At 37.1% G+C, this 16,384-nt stretch overlaps 1 protein-coding gene across 3 annotated transcripts in view; it reads right to left on the minus strand.

Moving 5' to 3' along the window:
* Positions 1-16,384, minus strand: part of ERCC8 (ERCC excision repair 8, CSA ubiquitin ligase complex subunit) — a 65,729-nt gene that overhangs the window by 19,101 nt on the left and 30,244 nt on the right. For all 3 annotated transcript variants that reach the window (XM_003133989.6, XM_021077003.1, XM_021077004.1), the window contains 5 exons: positions 10,926-11,007; positions 9,830-9,898; positions 7,793-7,859; positions 4,136-4,236; positions 2,258-2,382 (listed from right to left, as the gene is read on the minus strand). In XM_003133989.6, coding sequence (XP_003134037.3) covers positions 2,258-2,382; positions 4,136-4,236; positions 7,793-7,859; positions 9,830-9,898; positions 10,926-11,007 — 444 coding nt within the window. The remainder of the gene's footprint in view (positions 1-2,257; positions 2,383-4,135; positions 4,237-7,792; positions 7,860-9,829; positions 9,899-10,925; positions 11,008-16,384) is intronic.

Below are 16,384 nucleotides of genomic sequence, written 5' to 3' on the forward strand. Positions count from 1 at the left end.
TTTCCTTTAGGTCAAATGTCATCTTCTGAGTGAGAACTAGTCCAATTACCCTACGTAAAACATCAACTCCAACTTCCCAGTACTTTCTGTGCTTCTTTCCTTGCTTTGTTTTTCTTCATAGTGCTTACTGTACCTAATGTATATTTTATCCGTTCATCCATCCACCCATTTACTGACTGACTGATGGGTATCTTTCTTTCTCTCCTTGGAATCTAAGTTCCACAAGATTTCTATGTTTTTTTACTGCTGTAGAGAACTGCCAAGCAAATAGGAAGTACTCGAAAAATATTAAACAAATGAATAAAATGAGAGAAGGAAGGTGTGATGCAATTAGGGACATGGTACAATATTATAAATGGAAGAATTATAATATTATAAATTAAAATTTGCAATGCCTGACTTTTTAGCCTAAGACATGATAGAGAAGCATTTCATAAAGAACAAGAGGGATTAGCAAACTCCCTAAAGTAATCCAGCACAAAAAATTCTGATATCAAAGTTAGTTTTTAATAATACAAATGATACCTAGAGTATTTAAGAGAGAATTACCCAGAAAGGATGATTAAAGAAAGGAATATGATTAATATTAATATGAACCTGAACGTAGTAAATAGATGCTTTAAGGAGTCTGGGTATAATCAGCAATATAGTAAGAGTGGAATCTACAGTTAAACTCTGCTGTTTTCTAGCAACGTAAAATCAGGCAAGTTACTTGATTTTATGTCGTATTTTCCGTATATGTAAAATGGGTATTATAATAGTAACTAACTTCATAGTGTTGATTTGATGATTAAATAAGACCATATATATTCTGGCACATATATTAAATGTTAGTTTTTACTAGCATAGTAAGTAGCATATAAGCTCTCAATAAATATCAGCTATTAGCATTATTACCAAATTATAAACTTTTGGTAGCTTATTGTCAAAGTTACTAAATGACAGGTACATCTGGTAAGGACCATAACATAAAATTTTTAAAAAGTACTAAAGATTAAATACCACATACGAATCTAGTACTTTCTACAGAAAGGATGTGGAGAAAACAGAATCTTCCTACACTGTCAGTGGGAATGTCAATTGGTGCAGCCACTATGGAAAACAATATGGAGTTTCTGTAAAAAGCTCCCTTAAAAATAGAGTTATCATATGATCCAGCAATCCTCATCCTGGGCACATATCCAGAAAAGATGAAAACTCTTAATTTGAAAAGACACGTGCACCTCAATGTTCACTGTGGCACTATTTATAACCATCAAGACATGGTAGCAACCTAAGTGTCCATCAATAGATTAATGGATAAAAAAGATGTGGTGTGTACACACACACAAACACAAACACAAAGGGATATTACTCAGCCATAAAAAAGAATGAAATAATGTCATTTGAAGCAACATAGGGGCCCAGAGATTATTATACTAAGTGAAATAAATCAGATTAAGATAAATATTGTATGATATCACTTACATGTGGAATCCAAAAAATAGTACAAACGAACTTATTTACAAAGCAGAAACATACTCACAGACACAGAAAACAAACTTACGGTTACCAAAGGGGAAGGGAGGGGAAAAGAGATAAATAAGGAGTATGGGATTAACAGAAACATACTATCATATACAGAAAAATAAACAACAAGAATTTACTGTGTAGTACACGGAACTATATTCTATATAAGAACCTATAATGGAAAAAGATAAAAAAATTAAAACTATATATACAAACACATATGTATAACCAAATCACTTTGCTGTATACCTGAAACTAACACAATAATGTAAATGAACTATACTTCAATTAATTAAAAAAAAAGAATCTAGCACTTTTAGAACACATTCATTGCAGTATTAAAGAACCATATGTTTTTGTACTATAACATTCATTTTGGATTTGGTTTACAAGTCAGATACAGAATAAAATTTGACTATTTAACTTTATAGCTTTAATTTATATCAGTTGTTCTCAATCTTTTATTCTTCTCCAACATGCATAAGATATGGCACACTCGCATTATGCAGAATGGCTCAGTAGAGCAGTGATTCTCCACTAATCAGGGAGAATGTGGTATGGGTAAGGTGGGGTGGGTTGTCCTGAGTTGAGAATTACTAGTTAACATAATGGAGAAATAGTATAAAAAGAGAGCTATGATTCAAATGGGAACACAAAATTAAATCTACAGAAAAACATCAAGTGTTATGTTACAGATTCATTTCTTTAACGTATATCCAAAAGGTCTGAGGTACTTAGAATCTCTTACTAGTGTGTTTTCTCCATTGGAACTATTCCAGAGCCTCATTCGATTATCTGTACCAACAGTGAGGAGGTGAAGCCCATCGCTTGTAAAACATAAGCCATTAACCTTCCCATTATGAGCAGTGTTTGCTGCAATGAAAAACACAATTCAGTTTATCTGTTCTTATAAATTCAGTACACATTAATGCTTGATGACATACTTATTTAAACATATTAAAGGACAATTACATGAATTATTTAAAACATAAATTATTTTTATACTTAAATTTAATGATTCCTTTGGATTATTTCAATATGATAAACCACATAGATTAGAACAATAAAGGAGTTCCCATCATGGTGAAGCAGAAACGAATCCAACTAGGAATCATGAGGTTGTGAGTTCGATCCCTGGCCTTGCTAAGTGGGTCTAGGATCTGGTGTTGCCGTGAGCTGTGATGTAAGTCGAAGATGCAGCTCGGATCTGGCATTGCTGTGGCTCTGGCATAGGCCAGAGGCTACAGCTCCGATTAGACCTCTAGCCTGGGAACCTCCACATGCCCCGGGGAAGCCCTAAAAAGACAAAAAGATGAAGAAAAAAAAAAAAAAAAAAAAGAACCATAAAAAGAGAGGAAAACCAAAAGGAAAAAATACTGCCAAATACAATTTTTCTTCACATAGTAAGCTGTGCTAATAAATTCAATTAAATGTGTAAACCTAACACTAAAATTTTAAATTTAAATGTAAACTTCTTATATACTATTTCCATTTTTAATCTAAAAACCACTTCATAGACTATTAAAAATAAATAAAACTACTACTTCAGAGTTCCCTGGCTAGTGGTTAAGAACCAGGTGTCACTGCTGTAGCTTGGGTTCAGTCCTGGCATAGGAACTTCCATGTGCCACGAGGGCGGCAAAAAACCCCACAAAATCAAAAACAAACAAATAAAAACATTAATATCCTTAATATTAATATTAAGCATAACAGTTCTAGTCTCAATTAAATGTATATTACTTTCAAAATGGACAGCTTTGAGAAAGCACAATTCTCAACAGCCTGATTAATTTAATTTAAAAGATTAAAACAATGACAGCTTTTATATAGTTCATCCTAATATATATTTGGTCTAAAATTAATTCTGAATCAGAATTTTATTTATTTTTTATTTTTATTTTTTTGTCTTTTTGCCATTTCTAGGGACGCTTCTGCGGCATGTGGAGGGTCCCAGCTAGGGGTCTAATTGGAGCTGTAGTCACCGGCCTACACCAGAGCCATAGCAACACAGGATCCAAGCCACGTCTGCAACCTACACCAAAGTTTTCAGCAACACTGGATCCTTAACCCACTGAGCAAGGCCAGGGAATGAACCCACAAACTCATGGTTCCTAGTTGGATTTGTTAACCACTGAGCCATGACGGGAACTCCAGAATCAGAATTTTAAACTACAAGAAATTAAAAATCTATTGTAAAAACACAATTGAGGCATTTTTGTTGCCTGGATTGCAGTGGACTGAAATTTAACACAACTTGCAAAATTTTATTCTGAAAAAATGGCTACAAAATATTACCATTTCCTTTATTTTAATTTCCTAAATGGCACTGAATTTGTATTAGTTGTCCTCAATTAAGGAAACAAAAAGGTTAAGAAGTTAATCCAGAAAGTTTCTACATTTGAAAATTCAGGGGCAGAAGAAATGCCATACTTAGTTGTATCTTAAAAAAAGACGACTAAAATTTGGTTATGTAAATTTAGAAATTGATTCATTGTGAATGCCTTTTTAAAAAAACCATAAGATCTATAATTTGTCTACTCACGTTTATTATTTGGTTTCAGTTAAGAACTTTCAATATAAAAATACTATCAATATCATATTTCTATATAAATGGATTTTTCATTACCTGATTCAACTGCTTGTGACTTTTTCCCATTATGCTGATCAAGCGTAATCAAACATCCTGATGCTCTTCTCACATCCCATAATTTTGCTTTACTGTCAGCACTGAGAAGAAATAAATGTTACAGCTAAGATAAGGACTGTACTTCTCACCTACCTTTCCAGTATTATGGCATACAGAGGTCTCAGTAGTTTAGGGCAAATGTATTTGTACATTTGGGTGGTTGTACTTTTGCCTTTCCAGCAAATATTCAATAGTCAAGAGTAGCACAAATAATTGAAAAATAGGAAAAAAAGTAACTTTTAAAAAAAATTCACAAGGACAGAATTAGACACATTTTCATTTTATTTAAAGTGAAAAGAGAAAAGGTACAACCGTGATCACGTATCAATTTTAGCTTCTAAACCATGCCCAAAGAAAATATAGATCCGTTCAATTGATGCTGTCATATCTTCACAAAGACCTCAACATTATCTAACACATTGGGTTATCCAGGCCATTTTTAATTAGAAAGAGCATTAAGGTTTCATTTAATAAGCTTGTTTCTCATTTACAAATCTTTTTTTCCCCTTTTTCTTTTCAGGGCTGTACCCAAGGCACATGAAGTTCCCAAGCTAGTGGGTGAATTGGAGCTGCAGCTGCTGGCCTACACCACAGCTACGGTAACACAGGATCTGAGCCATGTCTGAGGCTCACAGCAACACAGGATCCTTAACCCACAGAGCAGGGCCAGGGATTGAACCCATGCCCTCATGGATACTAGCTGGGTTCGTTACCACTGAGTCATGACAGGAATGCCTATAAATCCTTTTTTAAATTTTTATTATTTTAAATATTTATTTATTTGCTTTTTAGGGCCACACCATTGCACATAGAGGTTCCCAGGCTAGGGGGTCTAATCGGAGCTACAGGTGCAGGCCTACACCATAGCAACGCCAGATCCGAGTTGCTGCTGCAACCTATGACACAGCTTGCAACAATGCTGGATTCTTAACTCAGTGAGTGAGGCCAGGGATCGAACCCTCAACCTCATGGTTCCTAGTCGGATTCGTTTCCACTGTGCCATGGTGGGAACTCCAAAATCCTTTTTTTTAAAAAATAGGGTTTGGACTTCTCGTCGTGGCGCGGTGGTTAACGAATCCGGCTAGGAACCATGAGGTTGCAGGTTTGGTCCCTGCCCTTGCTCAGTGGGTTAACGATCCGGCATTGCCATGAGCTGTGGTGTAGGTTGCAGACGTGGCTCAGATCCCGAGTTGCTGTGGCTCTGGCGTAGGCTGGCGGCTACAGCTCCGACTGGACCCCTAGCCTGGGAACCTCCACATGCCACGGGAGCAGCCCAAGAAATAAAAAAAGACAATAAATAAATAAATAAATAAATAAATAAATAAATAAATAAAATAGGGTTTATCTCTTTCTAAAACTTTATTTTCACAGATCACCATCAAACCTAGCCAATTAAAAGAGTTGGCAAAAAGCTAGCATTTCCCATTCCCATTGGTTTTCTTTCTTTCTAGCTGGGAAAAAAGTCTGCAATGGGATGAGCCTAAGGATTTAAGTCTCTTCTGAAACAGATTAGATTTGGATATACTCAATTCCCAACACTGATTACCAGGTTCATTCTGGAACTGATTCAAATTCCTGGGGTCCTCTGAGAACTGAAAGCCTCTTAGTTTCCCTCTTGATTTGAGGAACATCAAATTGGAAAAAGAATAATATAAATCCACTCTTGCATGAACCTACAACCAGAATCTACCTCCTCACCTTAACACCTCTTTAGCCAGCCTTCTTACGGCCACATTCAAGACTTTTTTCTACTTTAGAAATAATAAATTTCAATGTCACCGTCTGCAAACTATTGGCAGAAGCTTCTTTGTGAACTAAACTGTGGCAAAGGGGAAGGGCTGGTGGCCGTACAAAAATCCAGACACATATCTTTATAAAACTAATAAAAATAGTTTTTATAATTCTTCTGCAAATAAAGCTTTATTAAAATGTCTATGTCAAAATTTGATTATTACTTCCTATCTCTTCAGATTTAAATTTTTTTTTTTTTCGTCTTTTGTCTTTTTAGGGCTGCATCCACAGCATATGGAGGTTCCCTGGCTAGGGGTCTAATTGGAGCTGTTGCTGCCAGCCTATTCACAGCCACAGAAATGCCAGATACGAGCCACGTCTGTGACCTACACCACAGCTCATGGCAATGCTGGATCCTTAACCCCCTAAGCGAGGCCAGGGATTGAACCCACAACCTCATGGTTCCCAGTCAGATTCGTTTCTGCTGCGCCATGACAGGAACTCCCAGATTTAAAATTTTCTTATTAACAGTCATGCTTCGACCGCCTTAGATCCTTGATCCCTCTTAAAAGTTTTTTTTGTGATTTTACTTCCTTCCTTATACCCATGACTTTTAACAATTTTTGCACAACTATTAAAGCTACACATTAAACAAAGGACACAATCATATGTGCACCTTATCAGATTCCTTGCCCACTCATTAAAATTGTTATTCCAAATCTTTACTACTTTCCCTGAAAATTGCATCCCATTCCAGTATTTTCAATAGTTGACATCAAGTTCTACTCACTGAAAAACAACACAGGCCACTGGGTTTGCATTTTTTGAGCTCCTCTGCAAAAGTCACAAATTTAATTGTACTCACATCTACCTTTTCTCCATCTATTTAGTTTCATGATGCCTTTCACATGTTAAATCAAGTGGCCCCTTCTATCAGAACCCTTGATATTACCCTCTCCTGTCCATTCAAGGTCCTGATATACCAACTATTCCCTCCATTTCTTATTTTCAATAATTTCTCTTTACTGGTGCTTTTCCCTTAGCACTTAAACATCTAGGATCCTTTCTTCCAGCAAACAATCCCCCCAAATCCCTTTATCCTTAACAGTTAAGTGCTCTGGCTCTTTTTGCCCACATTATACCTACCAGAGATGTACCTCTATTAAAGCATTTTTCAGGAAGTCCTGTAATCACTGATTTTTCTGACTATATTCCCTCATTAGACTTTTAGCTTCTTGAAAGGACTATGCCTGTGTTACCTCTGTGTCCAAAGCACAATGCTTGGCATAGATAGGAGTCATTACATATGAGTAAATTGAATCAATGACTAGATGAATGTGTTGAATTAGATTCAAAATAATTTTGGATTAAAGAAAATGAATTAAAATACTACTGCTTTTATTTTTATTTATTTTTAAAATTTATTTTGGCTGTGCCCCAGCAAGTGAAAGTTCCTGGGCCAGGTATGGAACCCACACCACAGCAGTGACAATGCTGGATCCTTAACCCACCAGGCCACCAGGAAACTCCAAAATGCTCTATTTTTAAATAAATAGAGTGCTATACTATTGTATGCAGATATGACACAACAGTTGTTTCATGGGTCGTACTAACAGATTCACATTGCTACACAGATTCTGTTGTTTTTTCTATTTTAAAAAGTGAGCACATTCAAGATGGATAGTCCAGATTAGGATTATGACACAAAGGAAGATTTCTTTTGGTAATATGAATTAAAATCTATAACTCTATTTCATTTTTCAGGGCCTACTTAACAACTAAATATGCATCTTACATAAAAAGTCTTCTCAAAATTTTTATCATTAATTACTAACTTTAAAACCAAATAATGTATCTACATCTTACCTTGCAGTTGCCAAGATATATTCATAGCGTGGTGACCAGGAGACTGCCAATATTTCTTGTCTGTGACCTGCAAAGCAACTGTATAAAATTACTTGGAAAATATTTGAAAAAAAAACAACAGCACAATTAATTTTGTCTGATTATGAAGAAAGCATAGACTAAATGTTAAAAGTAAACTGATATAATCATTTCCACATTTATAATAATCTATATTTAAATATTAATGTGAAGTCTCTAGGGCATTTTTCACACATGGTATTTTACTATAAAAGGCCTGGGTTTGGTTTGGATGGAACAGTCAGAGCAAGTGAGCCTATCTTTTTAAATAGAGCTGTTAGGACTTTCCGTTGTGGCTCAGTGGAAACGAATCTGACTAGCATCCATGAGGACACATGCTCGATCCCTGTCCTTGCTCAGTGGGTTAAGGATCTGGCGTTGCCGTAAGCTGTGGTGTAGGTTGCAGACTCGGCTTGGATCTGGCATTGCTATGGCTGTGGCGTAGGCCAGTGGCTACAGCTCTGATTCGACCCCTAGCCTGGGAACCTCCATATGCCGTGAGTGTGACCCTAAAAAGACCAAAAAGAAAAAAAAAAATTAGAGCTGTTACTCTAGCAAGTCAATCCATCAATAAGTGATGTAGTTCGAGTTCACTTATCTCAACAACAAAATCTCTTCAATAAACCATACAAGATAAACATTCTAAAGAATAAAAATGTTTTCTAACTGTTCAAAGTTATAACAGAAATAATTATTTTAATTCATGACTGTAAAAGGCATTTATATAAAAATTTTTATCTAGAAAGCACAGGTGATAATTTCATAGGGTAAGTGTTTTCTTTTTTTTTTTTTTTGTGGTTTTTTTTTGGTCTTTCTAGGGTTGCACGTGCTGCATATGGAAGTTCCCAAGTGAGGGGGCGAATCAGAGTGCAGCTGCCCGCCTACACAACAGCCACAGCAACGTGGGATCCAAGCCACATCTGCGATCTAAACCACAGCTCACAACAAAGCCAGATCCTTAACCCATTGATTGAGGCCAGGGATCAAATCCACATCCTCATGGATACTAGTTGGGTTCATTAACAACTGATCCATGACGGGAACTCTTGGGTAAGTGATTTTAGCATTTTAATTCACTTCTACCTAACCTGTTCAAGTGAGATATTTTTATCCACCTAGCTTGTACTAATAGAAATTCATGATAATGTAAAACAAATGTTATCCATCTCACCAAGTTTTCCTGATACAGTTATTATGTGTTCCTCAGAGATAAATAAAAATATTATTTCTGAATTACATCCCATTTTTTTCATTTAGAATTAGATGATCTGATAAAAAGTAGCAAAAAACAATCTAGGCTAGTAAACTTTTACCAAAGTATTATTTTAATATCTTCCTTTAAAATATTTTTACTGAGAAAATATGAAGAATGTTTACTTAGCTTGAGCAATATTAAACAACGCTCATGGAGAAATATGTACTGATGTAAGTTTTATAAGTAGTTCAGGAGTTCCCGTGGTGGCTCAGTGGTTAATGAACCCGACTAGCATCTATGAGGATGCAGGTTTGATCCCTGGCCTCGCTCAGTGGGTTAAGGATCCAGCATTGCTGTGAGCTGTGGTGTAGTTCGCGGACTAGGCTCAGATCCCTCATTGCTGTGGCTCTGGCGTAGGCCGGTGGCTACAGCTCTGATTTGACTCCTAGCCTGGGAACTTCCATATGCTGCCGGTGTAGCCCTAAAAGACAAAAAGATAACAACAAAAAATAAGTAGTTCATTTTTTTCAATGTAGGAATAACACAAGGTTTGAGTTAGCCTTTCTATATCCTTTGAGCTTCCCCTGTGGCCATTGTTCATATAAATGTCTCAATAGTTCAATTTTATAAGAATAATGCACAGAAGGATCTTTATTTCCCTGTTGACTTCTGAAAACTAGCACAAAATACACCAGTTATATCACTTACAAAGACTACATTGTTAGTAATGTTTCATTTTATTGAATGGTTTACTCAAAGTAGTTGTTGTTTCAAATAAAAAATACCCTGGAGAATGTGGGAACAGGATCCAGACTTTAAGTCACAAAGTTGTACTTTGGGCCCTTTAGTACCAACTGTAAAAACAAAAACAAAAATTGTTTAAGGTAATTTTATTATAAATCATCACTAAGAGGAAACAAGAAGCTACCATTAGGAATCATGAAATTTTCACTGTATCCATGCAGAAATATAAAAATGTATACTAAAAGTGTACTTTAAATAATTTTAGTGTTTATAATTTGAAAAAGCATTTTAATTGTAGTTACACTTCAATTAAGAGAACTCTATTGTTGCACTATTTAACACTTAACTTGGGAATAATTATAGATTCATGGTAAGTTGCAAAGATAGTACAGAAAGGCTCTGTGTACCCTTCACCTTGGTTGTCCCAGTGGTTATGTGTTAGGTAACTAAAGCACAGTATCAGAACCAGGAAATGTGTATTGGTATAATGCACATTTATATACATTATAAATATATGCATTATTTTATCAGTCAAACCATTTTATTTTAATAGCTTTGCTTTTCCACTAGAAATAGATTCACAGAAACTCTGGACACAGAATGAATGGATCTCAAAAACAGGTTAGTGAACCCTTTATATACGAAGCAGTGGACTGATGCCCAGAAGTGAGGAAATCCATGCTGTGTCAAAGCAATAATGTTATCACAGGGACCTCATTCCCAATACCAGTAAAACATTTTTCTTCATATATGAAAAATGCTTTCATAAAATTGGATGTTTAATCTGAATCACATGTTTAATTAGAGAAAAGGAAGTCATTTTCTTATTTTACTGTGTCAAATTGAAAAAACTGCCAAATTTTGTTCTTGCAAAATTTTTGAAACTTTGGTGTTTAAAATTAACTCTTAAGGGAACAGAAATGTGCTTTCTTAATCTTTGAATTCTAGCCGCTTGAAATCTAGCTCAGTGCCTGACTTGCACAGTATCTGTTAAACTGAATATAAACAGTAACATATACTTTTTTAAAAAAGAATTTTGCTTTTCATTTGGGTTAAAATGTTTATATTAAAACTAACTAGATATTAAAAGGGAGAAAGTTTTTAATATGTAGAAAACAAAAGAACAAGTGTACAAACCTGCTACCAAACAGTGCTTGGTGGCAACTGGAGACATATGATGACTATAAACTGTTTCTTCAAAATTAAATACATCTGCAGTCTGGTAATCAAAAGACATTTAAAATAAGGGTAAGTTCTAATTACAAACACAAAAGCAACACATTTTCTATATACTTATTTTCACATTGTTAGCAATTTCTAAGTCAACTGTTAGCAATTTATTTATTTTTCTGTAATAAATTCCAGAGATTAAGACAACTACCTTGTTCACCATCTTCCTCTCTACTCCATTCTGGGAAACTTTAGCATCTACATAGATGATCTAGCCAGTACTGTGCCTCTCAGTTCCATGCAACTTTAGCTACTACATCCAAGGCACTCTCATCATCGGCTTTACTTCTCCTTCTTCAGCTGGATTTCAAGGTTCAATACTTTAGCTGCCAATATCTTTAACTCCTTTGTTGTTATCATCCTACTTGACAAGACCTCAACCCCGGAAGACTCCAAATGCCTGCCTTCCATGCACCTATATGCAAGTTGTTACGATAACACTTTATTTGCAAAAAGAGTTCATAAAAAGACTTGGCCAGAGTCTAGAGTTAGTGATCTCTGCCCAGTCCAGATGAAGAAAATCTTATAATAGGGCAGACTAGTATCGCTATAAAAGATAATTCACTTCAACTGAGCTTTTGTATTGACTGCTGATACTACAATTTCACCAACTGTCTCTGCAATATTTGCAGCTATTTCAAACCTCTTCACTCTCCACAAACATTACCACTTCATCACAACAGGTGATCTGATCTTTTAGTCCAAAGAGAAAATAGGGGCCATCAATGAGAATTCCCTTCATGTTGTATCAACAAACCTATAAACACGTTTGCTTCCACCATCTCTTCACCTTCTTCATTCTGTTACCATGGAAAAAAAAATGATCCTTCCTCTTATGTATGTCTTTTTAGAGCCACACCCACGGTTTATGGAAGTTCCCAGGCTAGGGGTCAAATAAGAGCTGCAGCTGCTGGCCTCCACCACAGCCACAGCAACATGGGATCCGAACGGTGTCTATGACCTACATCACAGCTCACCACAACACCAAATCCTTAACCATCTGAGCAGGGCCAGGGATCGAACCCACTTCCTCATGGATACTAGTCAGGTTCATTAACCACACTGAGCCACAATGGAACTCCCTTTCCTCATTTTTAAAGTTAATTTCCTCACCTGTGTTCAGATCCCTTTCAATACTGTCAGAAATCTTACCCTATACATTATTTCTTCTATCCGGAGTATCTATAAACTCTCTCTCTCTGGCTCATTACCATTAGCACTAAAAAATGTTCAAGTCTCTTTCATGTTAATAGCAGCCCCTTCCCAGGACAAGAAAACAAAATCCTTTTCACCCAAGTTCCTCCTAATTAATCTTCTTCCTTCCTCTTTAAATCCAGATTTTGACTGTCTCTAATTTCTTTTTTTTTTTTTTTTTTCCTTACTACAGCCACACCTGCAGCATTAGGAAGTTCTCAGGCTAGGGGTCAAATTGGTGCTGCAGCTGTAGGCCTATACCACTGCCATGAATCAATGCTGGATCCTTAACCAAGGCGAGGGATTGAACCCACGTCCTCATGGAGACTATGTCAGGTTCTTAACCCTCTGAGCCACAATGGGAACTCCAAGATATCTTAGATTTTTAACAGAGGTCAATGTTAAAGAAAGAAAATCCAGGGAGTTCAGCCCGGTGATGTGGGTTAAGGCATTGTTACAGCTGTGACGTGGGTCATGGATGTGGCTCGGATTTGATCCCTGGCCTGGGAACTTCCATATGTTGTGGGTATGGCCAAAAATGGGGGAAAAAAAGTGTATTTTTTTAAAAAAAGAAAATTCAAATGTATGCCTTATTAATTTCAATTACTTAAATTGAAAAATTTAACTAAAAACCACACTTTTTTTTGCCTTTTTTGCCACAGCAAGCAGTAGCTTGATCTGGGATCTCAATTCCCAGACCAGGGATCAAACCTGGGCTGTGGTAGTGAAATCATAGAGTCCTAACCATTAGTTCCACATTCCAAAGTCATACTTTCAAATGAGGTATAACAACAGAAACATACAGAAGAGTAGACAAATCATAACTGCACAGGTCAATTTTCACAAGGTGAATTTTCACAAAATAATGACCATCTATATTATAAAATAGAACCTTACAGGAGTTCCCGTCATGGCTCAGTGGTTAACAAATCCGACTAGGAACCATGAGGCTGCGGGTTCAATCCCTGGCCTTACTCAGTAGGTTAAGGATCTGGTGTTGCCACGAACTGTGCTGTAGATCACAGATGTGGCTCGGATCCCACGTTGCTGTGGCTCTGGTGTAGGCCAGTGGCTACAGCTCTAATTAGACCCTAGCCTGGGAACCTCCAAACGCTTTAGGAAGCGGCCATAGAAAAGGGAAAAAACAAACAAAAAAAAAGATCATTACAAACATTACATTACAAATACCCCAGAAGGCTTCCTAGAATCCCCTTACAAATCGCACCAAGAAAACCACCATACAGACCTCTATCACCATTAGGTTAGTTTTGTCTTTTTGAACCTCCTACAAAGAGAATTATGTAATAGGCACTCTTTAGTGTTTGGCTATTTTGTCCAATATTATGTAAGATTCATATATTTTGCTAATATAGAAGGGTTCCCTTATTGTTGGGAAGTATTTTAATGTAAAATTTATCAGATTTCATTTGGCTGTTAATGGATATTTGAGTTTTTTCAGTTTTTGATTACTGTGAACAGTGCTGCTATGAACATTCTTATACATATCCTTTAGTACACATACACATGCATTTATATACTCAAAAGTATAACTGCTGGGTAAAAGGGTGGACACATATTTGGCTTTAGTCAATACCAAATATCTGTACCAATTTGTAATCTCACTAGCAACATGTGTACTTGTTATCCTCAACCTCTTTAAGTTTGGTCATTCTGGAGGGTACAGAAAAGTACCTCATACACTTAAAGAACAAATCCAGGTACAAAATTAATAAAGTTGAACATTTTTATTTATTGGCTATTTGGATATCCTCTTTCTTGAAGTGCCTATTCAAGTGATTTGCCTATTTTTCTACAGGACTGTTTTAATTTGTGTAGATTATAAACTGTACACCAGTCCTTTTTCTTTTCTTTTCTTTTCTTTTTTTTTTTTTTTTGGTCTTTTTGCTATTTCTTGGGCTGCTCCCGTGGCATATGGAGATTCCCAGGCTAGGGGTCGAGTCGGAGCTGTAGCCGCCGGCCTATGCCAGAGCCACAGCAACGCTGGATCCGAGCCGCATCTGCAACCTACACCACAGCTCACGGCAACGCCGGATCGTTAACCCACTGAGCAAGGGCAGGGACCGAACCCGCAACCTCATGGTTCCTAGTCGGATTCGTTAACCACTGCACCACCACGGGAACTCCCCTTTTTCAAATATATGCATCTGTCATATATATCATCTCCCATTCCATGGCTTACTTTTACACTTCTGTAACAGTGCTTTTTTTTTTGCCTTTTGTCTTTTGTCTTTTTTAGGGCTGCACCTGCGGCATATGGAAGTTCCCAGGCTAAGGGTCTAATACAAGCTGTTGCTGCTGGCCTACACCACAGCCATAGCAACGCCAGATCTGAGCCACATCTGCAACCTACATTGCAGCTCATGGCAATGCTGGATCCTTAACTCACTGAGCGAGGCCAGGGATAGAACCTGCAACCTCATGGTTCCGAGTTGGATTCGTTTCCGCTGCGCCACAACGGGAACTCCTGTAATGGTGTTTTTTGATAAACAGAGATTCCTAATTCTAATGTAGCTCAAATTATCACTCTGTCTTTCTGGTTTATAATTTTTGTGTCTTTACCTGTCTTAAGCCACCGACATATTTTCCTTTTTCACCTTTAAGCTTTATCTTAAATTTGACTTACCTTAAAACTGACTTTTGTGTCTGGTGTGAGGGAAGAGTTAAGATTCATTTTTTAAAATGGATATCTAGTTGATCCAGCACCACTTATGGAAAAGGCTTTCCTTTCCCTAATTCACTGCAGAGCTACTTTTACCATAACCCAAATGATTATACAGTAATAGTTTTGTGTCTTGATTCTCTACCCTGTTCCCGTGTGTTTACTTGTACTAATATGATGATGCCTTAGTTAGCATATTTAATTTATGGTTAAGTCTAGGTAGTGAAGTCCTCAAACTTCATTCTTCAAGAGTCCCTTGTCCCTTTGCACTTAACATATACACATTAGAATTAGCTAGTCAGTTTCCACAAAAAGAATTCTGCAAAGTTTTAAATCAGAAATGCACTGATTTTTTTTTTAAGGGACAAAAGGTTGGGTTTTTGTTGTAAAAGAAAAAAATAACTCCTCAGGAATCTTAACAAAGGAAGGGAATACTTCACACTCCAAAAGAATAGACACCAGGATACAAAATTACAAGTGTGTTGACTCCAGTCAGGACCCACTTCCTCCAAGAAAAGAGAGGAAGGAGACAGCTGAAGCAAACACGGAATTCTGTAAAACAAAGACTTAGAAACCCTTTGAATATGATTAAAATCTAAACTTTTCTTTTAAGAAAAAAATTTTTTAATATATCAAAAGGCCTGCTTTAGTGACATGCTAGTCCCACTGGAAAATAACCCTAATACCCCCTTGTCAACATGCTCAAGTTGACCAGACAACTCCGATTTCCAAAACCCTGTGTGTATAAGTACATGTGTATCTTTTTAAACCAAAAGCCCCAGAGAGCAGGTGACAGCTCCTGTTGTCAGGGGCTTCCACCTGTTAACCAACTAGTGTTGGCCCCCCTCAGAAGGGTGGGCTGGGCAGAGAGAGGCCCTGTAGTAGTAGTGAGGGAATAACAGCTCCAAATAGCTAACTTTTCATGCATCCCACTCAGAAGGAGATCCTCTTTTTTTTTGTCTCTTTCTAGGGCCGCATCCATGGCATATGGAGGTTTCTAGTCTAGGGGTCTAATCAGAGCTGTAGCCGCTGGCCTATACCACAGCCACAGCAACTCGGGATCTGAGCTGGATCCTTAACCTACTGAGTGAGGCCAGGGATCGAACTAGCAACCTCATGGTTCCTAGTCGGATTTGTTAACCACTGAGCTGCGATGGGAACTCCAAGGTCCCTTTTTTTAATGGCCACAGCCATGGCATATGGAAGTTCCCTGGCCAGGGACTGAATCCAAAGCTGCAGCTGCAGCAATTCTAGATCCGTTAACCCCCTGCACCTGGGCTGGGATTGAATGTGCACCTCCACAATGGCCCAAGCCGCTCCAGTGGGGTTCTTAACCCACTGTGCCACAGCGTGAACTCTAGAAGATCCTTATTTCTAACCAGACTACCTTCTCAAATTTGGCTCCCAGTGACCAGAATAGTTTTTTCTCCTAAGGAAAAAAAACACACATTTATCTGCACACCTGTATATATAATTTTTTTTTTTACATCTA

The sequence above is a fragment of the Sus scrofa genome, chromosome 16, assembly GCF_000003025.6.
Source record: "Sus scrofa isolate TJ Tabasco breed Duroc chromosome 16, Sscrofa11.1, whole genome shotgun sequence".
NCBI classification, from domain to species: domain Eukaryota; kingdom Metazoa; phylum Chordata; class Mammalia; order Artiodactyla; family Suidae; genus Sus; species Sus scrofa.